This window comes from Neophocaena asiaeorientalis, unplaced genomic scaffold (assembly GCF_003031525.2).
Source record: "Neophocaena asiaeorientalis asiaeorientalis breed wild unplaced genomic scaffold, Neophocaena_asiaeorientalis_V1.1 scaffold43, whole genome shotgun sequence".
NCBI lineage: Eukaryota > Metazoa > Chordata > Mammalia > Artiodactyla > Phocoenidae > Neophocaena > Neophocaena asiaeorientalis.
Window position 1 is genome coordinate 5,939,921 of NW_020173674.1, and position 20,234 is coordinate 5,960,154.

The following is a 20,234-nucleotide window of genomic DNA, read 5'->3' on the forward strand; positions in this document are numbered from 1 at the left end:
AAATCCCCAGTATTAACGTTTCACCTCTGTATTCTCCAGGAGCACAGAAATTTGCAATATGGGTACACTATTTTGTAATTGTGTGTGCAGGCTTAGACTAGCTAAGGCTTTGAAGTTATAAACCTTTTAGACAGAGACACTGATTAACCCCTCGTGAAGTAGCTTTATTTACAGAATAAGAAATCCTAAAATAATTTAGAAATGATGATTTTCTTATAGAACCACACACAATACCATTATCACATAAAACAAAATTAGCAATTCCTTGATATCACCTACTACTCAATCTTCTTTTTCCTTCTGTTGGTTTACTTATTTATTTATTTGTTTTTCTTTTTTGGCTGCACTGGGTCTTAGTTGCGGTACTCGGGATCTTTGTTGCGGCATGTGGGATCTTTCGTTGTGGCGCACGGGCTTCTCTCTAGTTCTGGCGTGTGGGTTTTCTCTTTCCAGTTGTGGCGCACGGGCTCAATAGTTGAGGCGCACGGGCTTAGCTGCCCTGTGGCGTGTGGGATCTTAGTTCCCTGACCAGGGATGGAACCCGCATCCCCTGCATTGGAAGGCAGATGCTTTACCACTGGACCACCAGGGAAGTCCCTACTACTCAATCTCTAGTCAAATTTCCTGGTGGTTTTAAAAATGTAATTAAAGATGTTTTGTTGCTTTTTTCAATATATCCCATGACAGGAGTCAGAAACCCCTATGCCAAATACAGCCTCTGCCTGTTTTTGTAAATAAAGCTTTATTGGAACATAGCCATGCCCATTCATTTGCATGTCATCCCTGTGTCTGCTTTTGCACTAAAACAGCAGAGCTGAATATTCGTGATAAAGACCGAATGGCTCACAAAACCTAAAATATTTATTACGTGGCCCATTTGCAGACTCTGCTCTATGAGAATATGAAATGTTCCAGGAGAAGTTATGCTTCACATCTTTATCACTTAAATTTTTTTCATTATCAACTCATTTTTTAACACATATTAGTAAGGTGGGACCCAGGTAGGCAGCTAAGGGGTAAGTCCCAGGAGGAATAAGGGAGGTTCTGCTGAAGGGTGAAGGCCTGTGCCAGGGATTAGTTTGACTTGTTGTCTAGCTGGTCCTCACCTTTAATTTTTACCATGTTTTTGAGCCACTCTAGAGATGACAGTTTTTCTACTTGTCTGGGGGGAGTTGGGGGCTCCCCCTTGATCCACAGATGCTATGAACCACGTAGGGAAGAGGTGCAGAGACTCCTGTCAATAAGCCTCATGTTGACGGAGAGGAGTTCTCGTGGGCATGCATCTAAGGGAGGTGGACCAGCGCACCGCTGCTTCCCACCACTCATGCCCAGCTCTTCCACCCCATCAGGTTCGAGACCCTGGAGCCTGAAATGAACGCCCTTGCAGCGCGAATTACTGCTGTGAATGACATCGCAGAGCAGTTGCTGAAGGCCAACCCCCCGGGGAAGGACAGCATTGTCAACACCCAGAAGCAGCTCAACCACAGGTGGGGTGAGAAAGGATGCAGCAGACAGGACGGCAGCTGGAAGAGAGTTCTGTAGGGCATGGGAGAGAGGCTAAAATGAGGAGGGAAAGCCATCTGAAATATGTCGGAGGGGGGTGGTGATGAAAGAGATGGAAGTGGGGTAAAGGTCGTCTGAAGGGGCTGGTGCCTGGACAGGGAGCAGACAAGGAGGAGTCACGGGAAGATGAGTGGGGAGCAGGCTCTCTAAACGGCAGAAGCAGGCGGTAGGTTATACCAAGGGCGAGAGAGCAGGAAGAAGCTTCCCATCTACCTGCACAGGGCGGGAAAGCTGAGCAGTTCCGGACACTCCCTCTGCCCTCAGGTGGCAGCAGTTTCGGTCCCTGGCGGACGGCAAGAAGGCAGCTCTGACGTCAGCCCTGAGCATCCAGAACTACCACTTAGAGTGCACAGAGACCCAGGCCTGGATGAGAGAAAAGACCAAGGTCATCGAGTCCACCCAGGGCCTGGGCAATGACCTGGCCGGGGTGCTGGCGCTGCAGCGTAAGCTGGCTGGCACCGAGAGGGACCTGGAGGCCATCGCTGCCCGGGTGGGCGAACTGACCCGAGAGGCAAATGCCCTGGCTGCTGGCCACCCCGCCCAAGCCCCTGCCATCAGCGCCCGGCTTGGAGAGGTGCAAGCCGGCTGGGAGGACCTCAGGGCCACCATGCGGCGACGAGAGGAGTCGCTGGGCGAGGCGCGGCGGCTGCAGGACTTCCTGCGCAGCTTGGATGACTTCCAGGCCTGGCTCGGCCGCACGCAGACCTCCGTGGCCTCTGAAGAAGGGCCGGCCACCCTGCCTGAGGCAGAGGCCCTCCTGGCCCAACATGCAGCCCTGCGGGGAGAGGTAGAGCGGGCCCGGAGCGAGTACAGCCAGCTTCGGGCCGTGGGTGAGGAGGTGACCCGGGACCAGGCCGATCCCCAGTGCCTCTTCCTACGGCAGCGACTCGAAGCGCTGGGAACCGGCTGGGAGGAGCTGGGCCGCATGTGGGAGAGCCGACAAGGCCGTCTTGCCCAGGCCCATGGCTTCCAGGGGTTCCTGCGGGATGCTCGCCAGGCCGAGGGCGTGCTCAGCAGCCAGGTAAGAGTCCGGGGGGCAAAGTCCCAACCAGGAAAAAGTGGGAAATAGGGACCAAAGGAATGTGAAGGAGTGGTGGATGAGGAGGTAAACGCAGCACATGGAGTAGGTGAGGGAACAGGATGGGCAGGGAGAACACGTTAAAAAAAAAATACGGGGGCTCCCCTGGTGGCACAGTGGTTGAGAGTCCGCCTGCCGATGCAGGGGACACGGGTTCATGCCCCGGGCCGGGAAGATCCCACATGCCGCAGAGCGGAGGGGCCCGTGAGCCATGGCCGCTGAGCCTGCGCGTCCGGAGCCTGTGCTCCGCAACGGGAGAGGCCACAACAGTGAGAGGCCAGCGTACCGCAAAAAAAAAAAAAAGGGAGTAAAAAAAAAAAGATGTAAACATAACTTACCAAAACTGACTAGAGAAGAAATAGAAAACCTGGCTTGTCATATAACAGAAATGTAATCAGCAGCTATAAATAAGATGGAACAGGACTTGGAGTATTAAAGGCCCTCCAGCCCAGCTCCGTTCTAACTTTCTGAGACTCCCACATAATCAGGCACCATCCCTCCGTCTTCAGAGCCAGAGTCTGCCTGTCCCTACCTGGTTGGCTTCCATGTCTCAGATGGGCCCTTTGGTAGGTTCCTTCTGAGAGGTTGAGAAATGAGCTCGGTATCTCCCCTCCCGCACAGGAATATGTTTTGTCTCACACGGAGATGCCGGGGACACTCCAGGCTGCTGATGCCGCCATTAAAAAACTGGAAGACTTCATGAGCACCATGGATGCCAACGGTGAGCGGATCCGCGGGCTCCTGGAAGCCGGGCGCCAGCTGGTGTCTGAGGGCAACATCCATGCCGAGAAGATCCAAGAGAAGGCAGACTCCATAGAGAGGAGGTATGATGAGGACAGTGGGCAAATGAGGGTCCCTAAAGGGGACCAGGTGAAAACAGGATGAACATGGCACTCAGACCGACAGATGGGGGTGGGGAGCTGACAAAAAGCAGAGGAGGAAAAACCAAGTGGTCCGAGAGGGACTGAGTCACAGGCGGGGAAGTTCCGCCTCCCCGAAGTCTCCTAGGGTAGCTGGACACTGGGCCTCAGGGTTGCTGGGTTGACTTGTAGCGCTCCCGGAAGGTATTGTCCCCAGAGGAGGAGGACTGAGGGCTTCTAGGTTAGTTAGAGGGTCATAACTCTTTCATAGCAAGTTCAAGGGCTTCACAGGGGCCTGTCATTACAGACACAGGAAGAATCAAGAAGCAGTGCAGCAGCTTTTGGGCCGTCTTCGGGACAACCGAGAGCGGCAGTGTTTCTTACAAGACTGTCACGAGGTGAGGCTCTCAGTCCCCCCGTCGCCTCTGACGTTCCCTGGCCACCCTTTCCCACAACGCCCTCGCTCTCTGAGCCTGGAGTCAGTCCACTGCAGTGTCACCTGAGCATGTGAATCCCTGCCTGGCTTCTCCCCACATCCCCCACCTCCCCCGACTCACCCTCGCCCCCTTCCCGCTTCACGCTTCCCTCTCTCTGAAGTGTATTCTGCCCTTCTCCATCCCTGCTCCATGATCGGTCCAGCTGAAACTCTGGATTGACGAGAAGATGCTGACAGCCCAGGACGTGTCCTATGATGAGGCCCGCAACCTGCACACCAAGTGGCAGAAGCACCAGGCGTTCATGGCCGAGCTGGCCGCCAACAAGGACTGGTTGGACAAGGTGGACAAGGTGAGCAATGGGACGGGGGCAGCAAGAAGGAAGCCTTTGGAGCCTCCTCCCTTCAGCATCCCAGCCGCAGTGCAGGGGAGGGTCCTGGCTTCAGGATCTGGCTTAGAGATCATGGAGCCCTTAGTGCCAAACTTCCAAGGTGGAAAGAAATGGTCTGGGGAGCAAATGTCTTAGGTCAATGGGACAGTGACTCCAGAACTTTGAGAAAAGGCAAATTAGTACGGAGCCAGACTGCAGCTTTGGGTCAGCACGATATCTGTTCCTGGTCCAGAGCAGGAGGGCACTCTTCAGTGGGGTCATCAAACTTCTCTGAAGGGCCAGGCGGAAAATATCTTAGGCTTTGCAGGCCACGCAGTTTCTGCTGTTATTACTCAACTCTGCCAGTGTGGTGCCAAATCAGCCACAGGGAATACATAAGCGAATGAGTGTAGCTGGGTTCCAATAAAACTTTATTTATAAAAACAGGTGGTGGGCCAGATTTGGCCCTCGGGCCACAGTTTGCCAACCTCGTTTTTGAGTCTTGCTTTCCCGGTATTTGGTCTCCCACCCACCTCTGCCTCGAGCTGAGCGCAGGCAGAACTTAATTTCTACTCAGCAAGTATTCCTGGACAACATCCTGTGTGCTCAGCACTCTAGGTGCCGCAAGGTATATAAAAAGATGCTTTCCTTCCCTCAAGGGCATGACGGTTGGGAAGAGGAAGAGACCAGTGTGGATCCAGTTTCTCCATTTGTTCAGCAAATATTTACTTTGTGCTACTCTGTACAAGGCCTTGTATTAGGCACTGAGTGGGGAACAAAGGTGATTCCATTGCAGGCTCCACCCTCAAGGAATGACACAGGAGCCAGGATATGAGACATGTACACAAACAGCTAAAGTCAATCCAAAGCAGAATATAACAAATATAATGAGAGAGCCTGATAAAGCCTGGGCACTAAGGAGAGAGGAGATGTGGGAATCCTAGAAGCAGGGGCCAGCGGGGCAGTCCATGAAGGACGAGTAGAATTTGGACAGGCAGAGGTGTTGAGGGAAAGATGTTTCTTGGTAGAGAAACCAGAAACCAGGGGTGTGGAAGTGGGGCACCTGTCCAGGAGCAAGGGCGTAAGTCCTTCTGGCAGGAGCACAGAATGCGTGAAGCGGCCATGGAAGGAAAGGTGGGAAAAGCCTGCCAGGCCGGGTCATGAAAAGCCCCGATCACCACGTAAGGACTGTGCATCAGAGTGGATTGTGCCGACGGTTGGTAAAGTTACCCAGCGGTGCTCTTCATCCTGGCCTGAAGGCAGTGTCTTGGTTTGTGTTCCCCTAGAAGCAAGGTTTCCAGTGCAGGCCACTTCCACGGGAGGTGATCACGGGAATGCCAGTAGCGGGTGGGGAGGTGAGGCGGAGAAGGGAAGGTAGTCAGTGAAGGGTCCACTGCCATGCCAGTTACCCCAGTGGGCACCTGGCACTCAGTCCTCATGGGACACCTGGGCGACGGTGTGGAACATGCATCAGAGTTATCCCAACCAAAGCAAGGGCTCCCAGCGTTGGTCCACCAATGCCCTGGCTGTCGCTGGTTGAGGACTGCTTCTGGGGGCATAACTCCCTGGCACTTCCAGGCCACCTTGCGTACAGATCAAGTCACGCTGCCCTCACCTCCCCAGAAACCAAAGTTCTCAAGAAGAAGAGCTGGGAGTGGGGAAACCAGGTGAGAGTCACTTGCCATAGTTCAGGTGAGAGGTAATGAGCTGAGAAACACAAAATGATGGCCGATAACACAATAGCACGTGCAATATGACACTGAAAACCACAAGCACCAGGGAACTCAAAATAAGGAGAGAGCGCAGTGGCCTCTTAACTGAGACAAGGTTGTGTTTTGGGGGTTTTTTTTGCGGTACGCAGGCCTCTCACTGTTGTGGCCTCTCCTGTTGCGGAGCACAGGCTCCGGACACGCAGGCTCAGTGGCCATGGCTCACGGGCCCAGCCGCTCCGCGGCACATGGGATCTTCCTGGACCGGGATACGAACCCGTGTCCCCTGCATCAGCAGGCGGACTCTCAACCACTGCGCCACCAGGGAAGCCCTGAGACGAGGTTTGATGGGACCTTGAGGAAGGAGTAGGGTTTACTCAGCAGTGAGGGTAGGAGAGCTTAAAAAGCTTGGAGAACACCCAAGAACTCGGTAGGATAGCCCTTACTTCAGGTCTCTGCTGCCCTTTAGGTCCCTGTTCTGCTATCGGCTCGTATTCAGTGGTATCTAATTCTGACACTGACCCCTTCCTTGTCCCACACCCAGGAAGGGCGGGAGCTGACTCTGGAGAAGCCGGAGCTGAAAGCTCTGGTGTGGGAGAAGCTAGACGACCTGCACAGGCGCTGGGACGAGCTGGAGACCACCACCCAGGCCAAAGCCCGCAGCCTCTTTGATGCCAACCGAGCTGAGCTGTTTGCCCAGAGCTGCTCTGCCCTGGAGAGCTGGCTGGAGAGCCTGCAGGCCCAGCTGCACTCCGACGACTATGGCAAGGACCTCACCAGCGTCAACATCCTGCTCAAGAAGCAGCAGGTACACGGCGGGCCTTTGGTGGGACTGGTGAACAGCAGAAGAAACGAGGGGGGAGTCAGTAGCTCTTGAGGTTCACGAGACCATCCTCAGCCCTCGCAGACAGCATCTTCACTGGTATTTCTCAAGGCGACTTCCACGGGCCACCAATGTCAGAATCTCTGGGAGTGTGTGTCAGTCAGAGTAAAGTCGGGAGACAGAAACCACACACAAACTTGAACAAGGAAACTTTAGTGAAAAGAACTACTAACTAATAAAAGAGGGTTACCTGCCAGTGGGGTAAAGAGAACTCCAAAACAGGGATCAGAAAACATTTTTCTGTAAAGGGCCAAATAGTATTTTGAGCTTTGAGGGTCATACAGTCTCTGTCACAACTGTTCAGCTCTGTCCTCCTAGGGTAAAAGCAGCCATAGTCGATGCGTAAAAAGACTGGTGTGGCTGTATGCCAATAAAACTTGATTTACAAAACCCAGCCAGGGGCGGGGTTTGCTGACCCCTGGTCTAAAGAATGCAGGAATAGCACATGTAGGGAGCAGCTACTGCCTCTAGGACTGAGGAGGGGGCGCCCAGGAAGGAATGGGATGCCCTCCTCCTACCCCAAGGCTGAGTTTCAGACCTCACTGGTGAAGGCAGAGGCCCGCTGGATGGTGTAGAAATTTGCTGGGGTGTCACAGACCAGAGCAGGTCTGAATCTGGCAGGCCAAGGCTGGCCATCAGGAAGTTGCCACTGAGATGCCAGCAAAACCTGCTGGAGGGTGAGGGCCACCGGGTCTCCTGCACACCGTGGGCAGTTGTACCGCAGGAGCAAGAAGGAAAGCACACTGGAACCGTAGCTAGAAGCCTCTGCCCCGCCTGTGCATCCAGGTGTCCCTCCAGCGCCCTCTACGGACAAGGCCTAGTGTTGCACCAGCTGGCAAAGGAGAAATATTTTTACAGGGTCCAGTTCCAGTGACTCAAAATGGGCAAAGATGGACTTGGAACTGAGATGGATTGGGGACTGAGAGACAGTAAATTGATAGCTAGCACAGTTCTCACACCCCCTGGATTCTCATATGTATTAAAGTTTGAGATCCACTGATGTAGGCCATGAAGAGATACTCTCCCTGGACTGAGCCCCAGGGATAAGAATTCATGATTGGCTCGATATAGACCAGAGTCTCCGCTGAGTTTGAAGGTGGAGGCACGGTGATAACACCTCCTTCCTCTTCCGGTTGGCAGATGCTGGAAAGGGAGATGGCTGTGCGAGAGAAGGAGGTGGAAGCAATCCAGGCACAGGCAAAAGCTCTGGCCCAGGAAGACCAGGGTGCAGGGGAGGTGGAGAGGACCTCGCGGGCTGTGGAGGAGAAGTTCAGGGCCCTGTGCCAGCCCATGAAGGAGCGTTGCCGGCGTCTGCAAGCCTCTCGCGAGCAGCACCAGTTCCACCGGGATGTGGAGGATGAGATCGTGAGTCTCCGGCGCCTGGGACGGGGCTGTCTTTGGCTCTCTAATCTCCTTCTTGGATGCTGGGGGGAATGCCAGCAGTGCTCTGTTTTCTCTTCCCTTTGGCACTGAAAGTCAACCCTCTAGGGACACCCTCTAGGTCCCTTGGCCCCAGAACCGGGAACCCTAGAAAACCTTCCCCCAGGAGTCCCCACTATCCAACCCCTAGCTCGGACTTTGCCCTCCGGACCTCCACTAACCCCCACTTTCGTATCCAGTTGTGGGTGACGGAGCGGCTCCCCGTGGCTAGCTCCATGGAGCATGGCAGGGACCTGCCCAGTGTCCAGCTCCTCATGAAGAAAAACCAGGTGAGGCAGAGGCTAAAGGCAGAAGAAAGGGTCCCAAGAGCCTCCCCAGACTTGAAAGTGTGTTTTCTTAAGAACTGGGGTTCCTCTGGCTCCCCCTGGTTGCTGGGTGTAATTCTAGACTTCAGTGGTTCGCCTTTCCTCACCTCGGGAGGGTGGGTTCCCCTGGTGGGAGATCGTGTGGACTGAAGGGGCGTCATGGGCCAGAAAAGAGGGGAGGTGAGAGGACGCAGGGAGGATGAGAAACAATGGTGTGAAGGGGGGCTTGCTGTTGAGTAAGCGTAAGGGGGGATGTAGGGTGAGGGGGTCCCTCGGCAAGCCTTTCAGTCTCCTCCTCTGTCGCCACGGACAGACCCTGCAGAAGGAGATCCAGGGCCACGAGCCGCGGATCGCGGACCTAACGGAGCGACAGCGCGCTCTGGGTGCGGCGGCAGCAGGCCCGGAGCTGGCTGAGCTACAGGAAATGTGGAAGCGCCTGGGCCACGAGTTGGAGCTTCGAGGGAAGCGACTGGAGGAGGCCCTGCGGGCCCAGCAGTTCTACCGTGACGCCGCAGAGGCAGAGGCCTGGATGGGCGAGCAGGAGTTACACATGATGGGCCAGGAGAAGGCCAAGGTGAGAGCCAGACCAGAGCGCAGGCTACGGCTTTCCTCCCCCCTCCCCCTATTCTCTGCTGCCCCTCTCCCCTCCCCCAGGACGAGCTGAGTGCCCAGGCAGAGGTGAAGAAGCATCAGGTATTGGAACAAGCCCTGGCCGACTACGCCCAGACCATCCACCAGCTGGCAGCCAGCAGCCAAGACATGATTGATCACGAGCACCCAGAGAGGTGAGCATAGCACCTGGACCCCCAGGCCAGTCCCTGGGGGAGAGGGGAGCCAGTTCCAGAAAGGCCCAGAGATTGCAGAGCCTTCCGTACTGCATGTGTACACGACCATCTAGAAAGCTGGAGAAGGAGGGACTTGGCGAGCAGCTGGGGGGCAGGACTCTCTGGGATAGACTAGGGGTCAGAGCAGTGTGTCCTCCCCTCCCCCGCAGCACGCGCATATCGATCCGCCAAGCCCAGGTGGACAAGCTGTACGCCAGCCTGAAGGAGCTGGCGGGAGAGCGGCGGGAGCGCCTGCACGAGCACCTGCGTCTGTGCCAGCTCCGCCGGGAGCTGGACGACCTGGAGCAGTGGATCCAGGAGCGCGAGGTGGTGGCAGCCTCGCACGAGCTGGGCCAGGACTACGAGCACGTGACTGTGAGTGCGGGGAGGACAGTGGCCACAGGTGGGCTCCGGGAAGGGTAGACTAGAACTTCATCCTGTCCCAGGTAGCATGGGGTGCTGTCTGGCTGTCCACCAGGGCCCCTGGGAGACTAGCACTTCATCCTGGGCGGAGCACCAAGGGGCAGGGGTGCAAGACCAGGTCGTGCAGACGCTGTCCTCTGGGTTCTGAGATATTTAATTGGGAGAATCGTGCAGAAAGGAGGACGTGGGGCTGCGCATAGACGCGGGCCAAAAGGAAATGACCGATCACTGTTTTCCAGCAGAACTCACCAGTACACTGGGGACTTGAGATTCCTCCCCACGGTTTGGGGGTTGGACACTCACTGGTGCCGAAATATGGACCATAGTTAGGGTATCCTTGTCTGAAGACTCAAGGTTCCAAGTTCCCCTTTGCTGGGGGCTGGAGGCTGGGCGTGTCAGTCAAATCCAGGGTCAGTGCTTCTTCCAGTTGCTTCTGCTGCCTAAGTCGGCCCTGCTGAAGAAATCTACTTTGGCTCATGTGGCCCAGGGAAAGAAGTGGGTTCTCAGTCTGGGGTGAAAGGACTTGCCCTGCAAGTCAGGGACCACATCACAGTGCTGTCCGTGCAACCGCTTCCTCTGCCAGATGCTCCGGGACAAATTCCGAGAGTTCTCCCGGGACACGAGCACGATCGGCCAGGAGCGCGTGGACAGCGCCAACGCCTTGGCCAACGGGCTCATCGCCGGGGGCCATGCCGCCCGGGCCACGGTGGCTGAGTGGAAGGACGGTCTCAATGAGGCCTGGGCTGACCTGCTCGAGCTGCTGGACACGCGGGGTCAGGTGCTGGCAGCCGCACACGAGCTGCAGCGCTTCCTGCACGGTGCGCGCCAGGCCCTGGCGCGGGTGCAGCACAAGCAGCAGCAGCTTCCAGACGGGACCGGCCGGGACCTCAACGCTGCCGAGGCCCTGCAGCGCCGGCACTGTGCCTTTGAGCACGACATCCAGGCCCTCAGCGCCCAGGTCTGACTCAAGCATGGATGGAGGCAGGGGGGAGGGACGAGGGGGCTTAGAGGAGACTCCGTGGGGAACATGGGGAGGCTGGAGGGGTCGCATCCTCTGCAGGGCCACGTAGGGATGACGTTAGGATGGTTCCAGGAAACCGTCTCTGGCCAGGGGACATCTAGCCACCCCGTCCACACCTGTAATGACCAGGCTCTTTGAGGGCCCGTGACATTATCACATGGTCCTGGTGGGTAGAAGGTTCTTCATGGTGTACTAAAATCCATCTGTTGGTCCCACTCAGGTGTTAGACCTACACAAAATAAGCATAGATCCTTCCTGCAGCCATTTAAACCCGGTCGGCCCCACACTGAAGTCCCTTCTTCAGGCCGAAATTCTCACTCTAGCAATCTTTGAGGTCCCCCACGAGCTGGACAGGCCTCTGAAAGCTCATCGGCTAGTGACCCTTTTAAAGGGTTGATCCCCAGGTTAAGCCCAGGCCCCCTGGTAAGACCCTATAGGGCAGAGTATGACAGGGCTTACTCTGGACTCCAGCCCTCATCTTTCCCAGCACCTCCCCCCCCACCAGCTCCTCCCCCTGCTTCTCCGGCTGGTAAAATGGGCAGGAGGTCTTGAGCAGAGGTCAGGACTGAGGAAGGTTGCAGCCCCTCAGAGTCTCCCAACTCTGCCTGACTTTGACCTGGGCCCCGGCAGGCCCAGCAGGTGCAGGATGACGGCCACCGGCTCCAGAAGGCCTACGCCGGAGACAAGGCCGAGGAGATCGGCCGCCACATGCAGGCCGTGGCCGAGGCCTGGGCGCAACTTCAGGGAAGCTCTGCTGCCCGCCGCCAGCTGCTGCTGGACACCACGGACAAGTTCCGCTTCTTCAAGGCTGTCCGGGAGCTGATGCTGTGGATGGACGGAGTGAACCTGCAGATGGATGCCCAGGAGCGGCCCCGGTGAGGCCCACAGAGCCTGGCGGCCTCCGGGGGTTATGGGCTGGTGGCCGGGATAGGGTTGTGGGCAGCGGGTGATGTGGTCTCCGTGCCCCCAGGGATGTTTCCTCCGCAGACCTGGTCATCAAGAACCACCAAGGCATCAAGGCGGAGATAGAGGCCAGGGCTGACCGCTTCTCCTCTTGCATCGACATGGGACAGGGGCTGCTCGCCAGGAGCCACTACGCGGCTGAGGAGGTGGGTGAGGCCTGGGCGTAGCCGGGCGCCCTCACGGGGGAGGGCTGAATGCTGATTTCTCCTCTGAGTCTTCCTGCTTCCTTTCATTCTTTCTTTGCAGAAACCTTTCACCTTCCCCTTAGTGCTGTTCAGGGATCTCCCCGTTTTGTCTTTCTCCCAGAACTGTCTGCCTCTTGAAATCAGAAATCACTGGTTCCCCCATGTGAGACCCCCAGGGACCCTGGCAAGGCCCCTCTGGGTGCTAACTCGCATCTCCCCCCCCACACCCCGCCCCGACCCAGATCTCAGAGAAGCTGTCTCAGCTTCAGGCACGGCGCCAGGAGACAGCTGACAAGTGGCAGGAGAAGATGGACTGGCTGCAGCTTGGTGAGCCGCTGTAGGAAACTGAGGGCTCCAGGCCCTGGGCGGTGAGGGAGCGGCTGGGGGTCTTGCACCCTGTAGTTTCCAGAGTAGGTGAGACCAGGAATCTGGGGCGTGGAATTCAAGGCCCCCACCCTTGGCACTGCCTGGCTCTGCCCTAAGCTCCTGCTCTGGGGCAGTGGCTTTCTCTGTGTCCCTGTGCTTGAAGCTGCTGTGGCTATAATACCCTGTCATTGCCCACCCTGATTTGCCTGCAGTTTTGGAGGTGCTCGTGTTTGGGAGAGACGCAGGTATGGCGGAGGCCTGGCTGTGCAGCCAGGAGCCGTTGGTGCGAAGTGCTGAGCTGGGTTGCACAGTCGATGAAGTCGAGAGCCTCATCAAGCGGCACGAAGCCTTCCAGAAGTCCGCAGTGGCCTGGGAGGAGCGTTTCAGCGCACTGGAGAAGCTCACGGCGGTGAGGGCTACAGGGCCCCAGGAGTACCGGGCCCATCCCACTGCCCCAGACTTTGCGCACTCTCCTGCTTGAAGAAGGCATTTCTTCTCTTCCCATTGCCCCAGCATCTCCCAGATGTAAGCCAAGAGTGCCCTGTTGTCACCTGAGCTTTAGGAGCCATCTGTTTCCCTGGGTGGCACTAAGAGACACCATCCCCCCCATAACTCCTAATCCCCACCTTCATCTGGAATTATAGTCTCCATTCTTCCTGCTTCATCAGACTAGAGCTGAGACATTTCAGCTTTCCCCAATGCCTGGGACCTTCCATGCTCTGACCTCAGAATTTTTTGACAGCTGGAGGAGCAGGAGAAGGAGCGGAAAAGAAAGAGGGAGGAAGAGGAACGGAGGAAACAGCCCCCTGCCCCAGAGCCCACAGCCAGTGTGCCTGAAGGGGCCCTGCTGGACAGCCAGACAGCTCCCGATGCTACCTGGGACAGGTGAGAGGTGGGACACTTCGGGGAGGAAGAGGGGGCTGAGCCACAGCAACACACAGACTTCACGTTCTCTGTCACCTCTGCCGTTCCAGAGCCCAGCCCCGCCTGCCAGCATCCTCACAGCCAGCCAGCGTGAACGGCGTCTGCACAGATGCGGAAGCCCCACAGGTGACTCCTGCTGCCCCAAGTGCCCCCATCAGAATCTTAGCCCCTCCCCTTGCACATCTGCTTACAGCGTCTTGTCCTTGTAGCCCCTGGTGGAACAACAGAGACTTGAGCAGGGCAGCTTCCCAGAAGGGCCTGTGAGTTTCTCCTGGAGGTGTGGGTATCGATAACTGGGAGATATGGGATGAAATGGGGGTATGAGCTGGGCGGTGGGGACAGCAGGGTCAGGAGAGGGCAGAGACTCAGAGGAAACGTGGAGGTGGCAAGACCAGCTCATGGACTTCCAGCTTCGCGACCTGCAGGCTAGGTGTCTCCCATCTTATCTTTTTTGTTTGTTTGTTTTTTGCTTTACGCGGGCCTCTCACGCTGTGGCCTCTCCCGTTGCGGAGCACGGGCTCCGGACGCGCAGGCTCAGCGGCCATGGCTCACGGGCCCAGCCACTCCACGGCATGTGGGATCCTCCCGGACTGGGGCACGAACCCGTGTCCCCTGCATCGGCAGGCGGACTCTCAACCACTGCACCACTGGGGAAGCCCCCATCTTATCTTTTGACACAGACACCATTTTCTTCACAGGGGTCTGGTGCTGGGGACGAGGCCAATGGGCCACGGGGAGAGAAGCCGACCCGGACACGGGGCCCAACCCCTCCTATAATGCCCCAGAGCAGGTCATCCGAGTCAGCCCGGGTTGCCACCTTGCCCACCCGCGGCCCGGAGCTCTCTGCCCAAGAACAGATGGAGGGGCTGCTGTGCCGCAAACAGGAGATGGAGGCCTTTGGCAAGAAGGCCGCCAACAGGTACTGGGTCTGGTCATGTGGTGCCTGCGGCCTCTGCAGCTCCTGCCTTCTGGAGAGGCTTGCCCAGAACCTCTTCCTAGACTGGGGGGGTGGGGGGTAGGACTCAGGAGCAGGTGGGGCCTCAGGTGAGGGCCGGGAGGGTGTAGAGACGAGGGGCCTAATGACAGGAGTGGCACTGGGAGTCCCTGGACAGCCAAGCTGTTCCCAGGATGCCTGGCCCCTCAAAGGCCAGTCGGTCACCTGCGTCTCCTCCTCGTCACCTGCACCATGTCTCTCCCAGGTCATGGCAGAACGTGTACTGTGTCCTGCGGCGTGGGAGCCTTGGCTTTTACAAGGATGCTAAGGCAGCCAGTGCAGGAGTGCCGTACCACGGAGAAGTGCCTGTCAGCCTGGCCAGAGCCCAGGGCAGCGTTGCCTTTGATTATCGAAAGCGCAAGCATGTCTTCAAGCTGGGGTAGGAATGGAACGTGCCCTCAGGATGGGAGGGAAGGTCACAGTGATACAAGGCACAGGGGAGCCACTAGGGGACAGAGAGGTCAAGGAGGGAGAGGCGGAGGATCTGGCTGTATTCCACACTAAGGGGAGCCGAAGCACCAAGACGCAGGCCTGTCAAGCTGAAAAGTTATCCTGCCTGGGAGGTCTTGAGGCAGGATGCTGGCGCTCCCCTGTCTCCAGGTACCTCCGGGGGCCTGCCCCTGCCTGCTCCTGGTCCTCGGCAGCCAATCAGGAAGGATGTGCTTTGGCACAGTCCTGGGACTCTGAAGAACGTGCAGAACGTGTCTGATCTGGCTCTGAGGTTCCCGGGCATGTTCTCCAGCCTGGTCTCTGGGTGATAGTGAGCTCTCACCAGCCCTGATCTGGCCAATCAGAGTCTCAGCTCTGCCCTGAAGTTTCTCTCTCTCCCAACAGCTTACAGGATGGGAAAGAATATTTATTCCAGGCCAAGGATGAGGTGAGCTGTCCCTTCTCCTCCCGTGTCCCCCTTCTCTCTGGGAAGTCTTAGAACCTCCAGATGCACATTTCTTTCTTCCCTCGCCTCTCTCTTTTTCCTTGTCTGAAGTGTCTCATTCTTCGATATCAGACAACCCACAATGTGCCAACTGGATGTTTGTGAAGGCCACACCAAAACATGTTCCCTACCTTAAAGGGGCCTTTTTCTCCAGTGAGATGAGGCAGTCATCTCCACCTCCTCCTCTTCCACTTCCCCACTGTGGGCGAGCCAGCCACCCAAGCATAGCATCCTCCAAGCTGACCAGTTGTCTTTCCACGCCCCACTGCAGGCAGAGATGAGCTCGTGGTTGAGGGTGGTGAATGCAGCCATTGCCACTGTGTCCTCGGCCTCTGGAGAGCCTGAAGAGCCAGCGGTGCCCACTGCCACCCGGGGCATGACCCGGGCCATGACCATGCCCCCGGTATCACCGGTCGGGGCGGAGGGACCTGTCGTACTTCGCAGCAAGGATGGCAGAGAACGAGAGCGAGAAAAGCGCTTCAGCTTCTTCAAGAAGAACAAGTAGTTGGGGGCGAGACTCCCAGGCCAGCTGCCTCCCTCTGTCCAGGAAACTGCCAGGGACCGTCGACAGGGACCCTCTTGTTGGGACAACTGCCTGCTGCTAGGGTCTGCTGCCAAGGTCAACCCATCACCAGGAACTGTCTCTGGAGACAAGTCAGTGTCCCCAAGGGCAACCCTTCTCTTCTGCTATTTAATTCCAGACTGGTGGTGGGGCCCAGGCAACCCCCAATTCCACTCCCCCCCTTCTTCCCTCTTCCCCTAGCCTTACGCCTCTATCCCCACCACAGCACAGCACCCTCTCCATAGGCCACGTGGGGAATGGCTGCCCCTGCCTCGGGGTCATTCTCCTGCCACAGCTAGGGCACGCCATCGAGTCCTTGCCCCTGGGGACCAGCCAGGAACCTCTCAGAGCTGAAGCAGGACCTGGGGGCAAGATTGCCAGATGACAGGTCAGAGACGCCGAAGCTCCCCCTTCCCATCCTCCCTCATCCTCTGACTCAAGCAGCCCCTCCATCTCCAGCAACTCTCAACAGCTTCCGGGTGTGAGTTGTTCAGGGGCAACCACGGCCTTGAGTCTGGCCAAGGAGGTGATTAAACAGCTCAGCTTCTCTTACTGCCTCTGGGTGTCTTTGCTTTCCTGACCACAAGCCTCTCTGCCCATGCCCCTGTTCCTCCTTCTGGCCCTGGTCTCCTGTGCGTCAGGTTTCCCGCTCTGCCCCCAGCATCCCGCCAAGAACCACATTATCCTGTGAGTCTCCTCATTTCCCCATGACAATGACCTCCTCTTTGCTGGGATGACCAGTGTCAAACCTCTTTTCAGACCAGAGACGTTCACCATGATATTAACAAGCAGTATTGAGGCAGTGAATGACTGCTTCCCTGGTGCACAAGTTTCGTCACTCGTGATTCTCTCAGCTGTTTTCAAGAATGGAAGACAGCCTAGTCTCAGCCCCTGCTCAGCCTGACAGTGGAGAGTGGAGCATGTAGGTGGTGATTACTGACTGCCACCTTCTGTCTCAATAGAGAGGACCCCAATAGGGGATCGAGGGAGTTCAGACAGGGATCAGATAAGTAACAGGTTCCCAGTCCACTGACCAATAGAATGAGATCACCCTGGGAAGCCACGAGATACATCCTAAGTGTGCAAACGAAAACACAGGAGAACGTATTTTAGATCCAGTGAAGTATAAAAAAAAGGAGCAGGGGGCTTTCCCTCTTGTCTCTGGCTCGGCAACTGGAGGTTTCAGGGCAATAGTATTTGCCTTGGTGGCCTCCTATAGGAAAAGCCTTGTTCTTTCATTGCTTCCCATATACAAACAACCATTTCTTTTGGGGGCTCAGAGGTCTTTCCAGGAAAGCATACCCATCTTTAGCATAATCGGCCAAGGGCCCTGGCTGAGCAGACCCTGACTATCATCAGCCGTGACAAAGGGTCAGGTGTGTGCAGGCCCAGAACGTTTCCAAACATGAGATGTGGTAGACCAGATAGTACACAGAATAATTATCCCTTTCTCTTAAGAAGAGCAGATTCGGTATGCCGAAGTAAACATGTGGATAATGTAACTGGAATAATCTGTCGTGGGAGTAAATGGAGTAATACATCAGCACTACACAGACACCTTCTTTTGTTCTTCAGGTATAACTGTAAAATCTCCACCGTATGAAGGAAGAGAAAATCACACATTGCGGCGTGCTCAGGGAATCTGGGTATTTGTACTCCATGGTGACAAGCCTGTGGGTTGGGAGAGAAAGCAATAACTGGAGATTTTAGAAGGAAATGTATATGGGTGTGAGGAACCAATGGAGAAGTTATCATTTTAACTTGTAAATAGGGCAGCCAAGTGAAGCAGTCCTGCAGAATGCGGTCAGACGTTATGAATGGAGATGTAATAAAAATATGGTTTGAGCATTTATGGTAGCTGAAGCTACCTGAGTCCAGGAATCCTTAAGGACAGGACATAGAAGAGGATAAGCATAAAGTCAGGAAGTAAGTCTTGGGAGACACCTTCAGGAATGAGCGGAAGACAGGGAAAGTTCCAGGAAAGATGACAGAATGGAACGGAGTGACGGATATGAGGCAGATCAGAGCACAAAAATACAATAATGCGGGTTCCACAAATCAATGGGGAAATAGGGACAGATAAAAATGGATTAATTATTTAGATAAAAATGTTTGCGTTCTTACCTAACCCCACCTCCAAGGGTGAACTCTAGATCTGTGCTATCTGGTATGGTAGCCACAGGCCATACGCGGCTACTAGCCACTTGATATGTGGCTAGTCCAAATTGAGATGTGCTGTAAGTGTAAAATGTTTTCCAGAGTTTGAAAACTGAAGAGGAGAAAAAAGAATTTAAAACATCTCAATAATTTTTATACTGATTATATGTTGAAATAGTTTAGCTATATTGGATTTTGAAAATATTAAAGTTAATTTCAACTGTTTCCTTTTATTTCTTAAATGTGTTTACCAGAAAATTTTGTATATGTTGTTCACATTATATTTCTGTTTGGACAGCACTGCTCTAAACGGACTACAGACCTAAATGTGAAAGGTAAAAACATTAATGTTAATAGAAGAAAATGTAGGAGAATATATTTGTGACTCAGGGGGATGGAAAAGGACATTTTATACAAAACTTCAAAAGCACAAACTTTAAGACAAAAATTGATTAAGTTGATCACATAAAAAAATTAAGGATTTCGGGCTTCCCTGGTGGCGCAGCTGTTGAGAGTCCGCCTGCCGATGTAGGGGACACGGGTTCGTGCCCCGGTCCGGGAAGATCCCACATGCCGCGGAGCAGCTGGGCCTGTGAGCCATGGCCGCTGAGCCTGCACGTCCGGAGGCTGTGCCCCACGACGGGAGAGGCCACAACAGTGACAGGCCCACGTACCGCAAAAAAAAAAAAAAAAAAAAAAAGTAAGGATTTCTGTTCAGTGAAGGAAGGACTCCATGGACAAAGTTAATAATTTGGTGGAATGAGAGAAGATATTTGAAACCAATAAGAGATTAATATCTAGAACATACAAGAAAGTCCTGCAAACAAAAAGGAGACTGTAACCTGACAAGAAACATGGGGAAAAGATACGAATAGGGAAGTTACAGAAGAGTCAACCTCCCACACTTCAGAGAAATAAGAGATGCTTAGAATCATTAGTAATCAGAGAAATGCAAATTAAAGCAACGATATACCACTTTATACCTATTATACTGCCCAAAATTAGACAACTGGATAATGGGAAACATTGGCAGAGACACTGAGATGTGCAGGGCCCCTCAGGTGGGAGGGTAGACTGGTTTCCAGAGGACAACCTGGCACTACTTGGACAAGTTAGTTCCAAGTATATCCTATGACCCAGCAACCCAGCAATCCCACCCCTGGGCTTATCTCCCCTCAAATTCTCACACCAAACCATTAGGGCGCTCAGAATTAACATAAGGATGTCCACTGCAACCTTGTTTATAGCAACACTAAGGAGTTGGGAGGCAACCTGAGTGTGCTATGCTGGGATATGGATTAGGCAAAACATGGTGGCTGCACACTGTGGAGTATTACTCAATAGTTAGACACCACACAGTAACTTAGTGCTTAGTGAAAAGAGAAACAGTGAGCTATACAACACAATTTACATAAACATTTGCAAAATTAACTAACCCAAATGAACAATGGGCAGGCTTTGTCTATATCCATATTAGGAAAAACCAAATGTAAAAAGGGATACTTGGGACAACCTAGGAAAATTTTAAATATAAATATTAGATGAAATTAGCATAGCATAGAACTGATGCTTTAGAGGCAGTTAGTGAAAACCTTACAGGCGAATGACATTATGTCTGGGATTTGCCTTAAAAAACTCCAGCCCACCTACCCACCCACACAAAAAGTAGAGGGGCTACACAAAATAAGATCAGCAAAATGCTGATAACTGTCAATGCTGAGTAAGGGGTCCACAGGAGTGCATAATATTCTCTATTTGTGCCTTTTTGTAATTTTCCACAATAAAACTTTTTCTAAAGGGAAAAAGTAAATGTGCACTAAAAAGACACGTCTTGTAGAAAACAAACTTACGGTTACCAAAGGGGAAGGTGGGGGAGGGATAAATTAGGAGTTTGGGATTAGCAGATGCAAACTACTGTATATAAAATAGATAAACAGCAAGGTTCTACTGTATAGCACAGGGAACTATATTCAATATCCTGTAATAACCTATAATGGAAAAGAATATGAAAAATAATATACGTATATATAAAAATGAATCACTTTGCCGTATACCAGAAACTAACACAACATTGTAAATCAATTTAAAAAAAAGACATGTCTTACAAGACATTTAAAAAAATATACTTCAATTAAAAAAAAGACATGTCTTGCAAGAAAACAAACAAAATAATACACACTAAACTCATTTACTGGTTGCCTATGAGGGAAGGGGAAGGGAGGTAACAGGGAATAGATAA

At 54.1% G+C, this 20,234-nt stretch overlaps 1 protein-coding gene across 2 annotated transcripts in view; it reads left to right on the top strand.

Moving 5' to 3' along the window:
- SPTBN2 (spectrin beta, non-erythrocytic 2) overlaps positions 1-16,395 on the top strand; it is a 28,995-nt gene extending 12,600 nt beyond the window's left edge. The window contains exons 14-36 of one of the 2 annotated variants that reach the window (XM_024749128.1): positions 1,350-1,487; positions 1,828-2,584; positions 3,263-3,465; positions 3,809-3,899; positions 4,141-4,287; positions 6,559-6,822; positions 8,038-8,262; positions 8,517-8,606; positions 8,956-9,216; positions 9,297-9,427; positions 9,637-9,841; positions 10,473-10,847; positions 11,541-11,785; positions 11,881-12,019; positions 12,301-12,385; positions 12,637-12,833; positions 13,167-13,309; positions 13,399-13,474; positions 13,558-13,608; positions 14,047-14,267; positions 14,548-14,721; positions 15,177-15,219; positions 15,548-16,395. In XM_024749128.1, the coding sequence (XP_024604896.1) occupies positions 1,350-1,487; positions 1,828-2,584; positions 3,263-3,465; positions 3,809-3,899; positions 4,141-4,287; positions 6,559-6,822; positions 8,038-8,262; positions 8,517-8,606; positions 8,956-9,216; positions 9,297-9,427; positions 9,637-9,841; positions 10,473-10,847; positions 11,541-11,785; positions 11,881-12,019; positions 12,301-12,385; positions 12,637-12,833; positions 13,167-13,309; positions 13,399-13,474; positions 13,558-13,608; positions 14,047-14,267; positions 14,548-14,721; positions 15,177-15,219; positions 15,548-15,781 (4,495 nt within the window). In that variant the 3' untranslated portion in view covers positions 15,782-16,395. The remainder of the gene's footprint in view (positions 1-1,349; positions 1,488-1,827; positions 2,585-3,262; positions 3,466-3,808; positions 3,900-4,140; positions 4,288-6,558; positions 6,823-8,037; positions 8,263-8,516; positions 8,607-8,955; positions 9,217-9,296; positions 9,428-9,636; positions 9,842-10,472; positions 10,848-11,540; positions 11,786-11,880; positions 12,020-12,300; positions 12,386-12,636; positions 12,834-13,166; positions 13,310-13,398; positions 13,475-13,557; positions 13,609-14,046; positions 14,268-14,547; positions 14,722-15,176; positions 15,220-15,547) is intronic. The other variant, XM_024749129.1, reaches the window with a different exon arrangement.
- Positions 16,396-20,234: the final 3,839 nt, after the last annotated feature.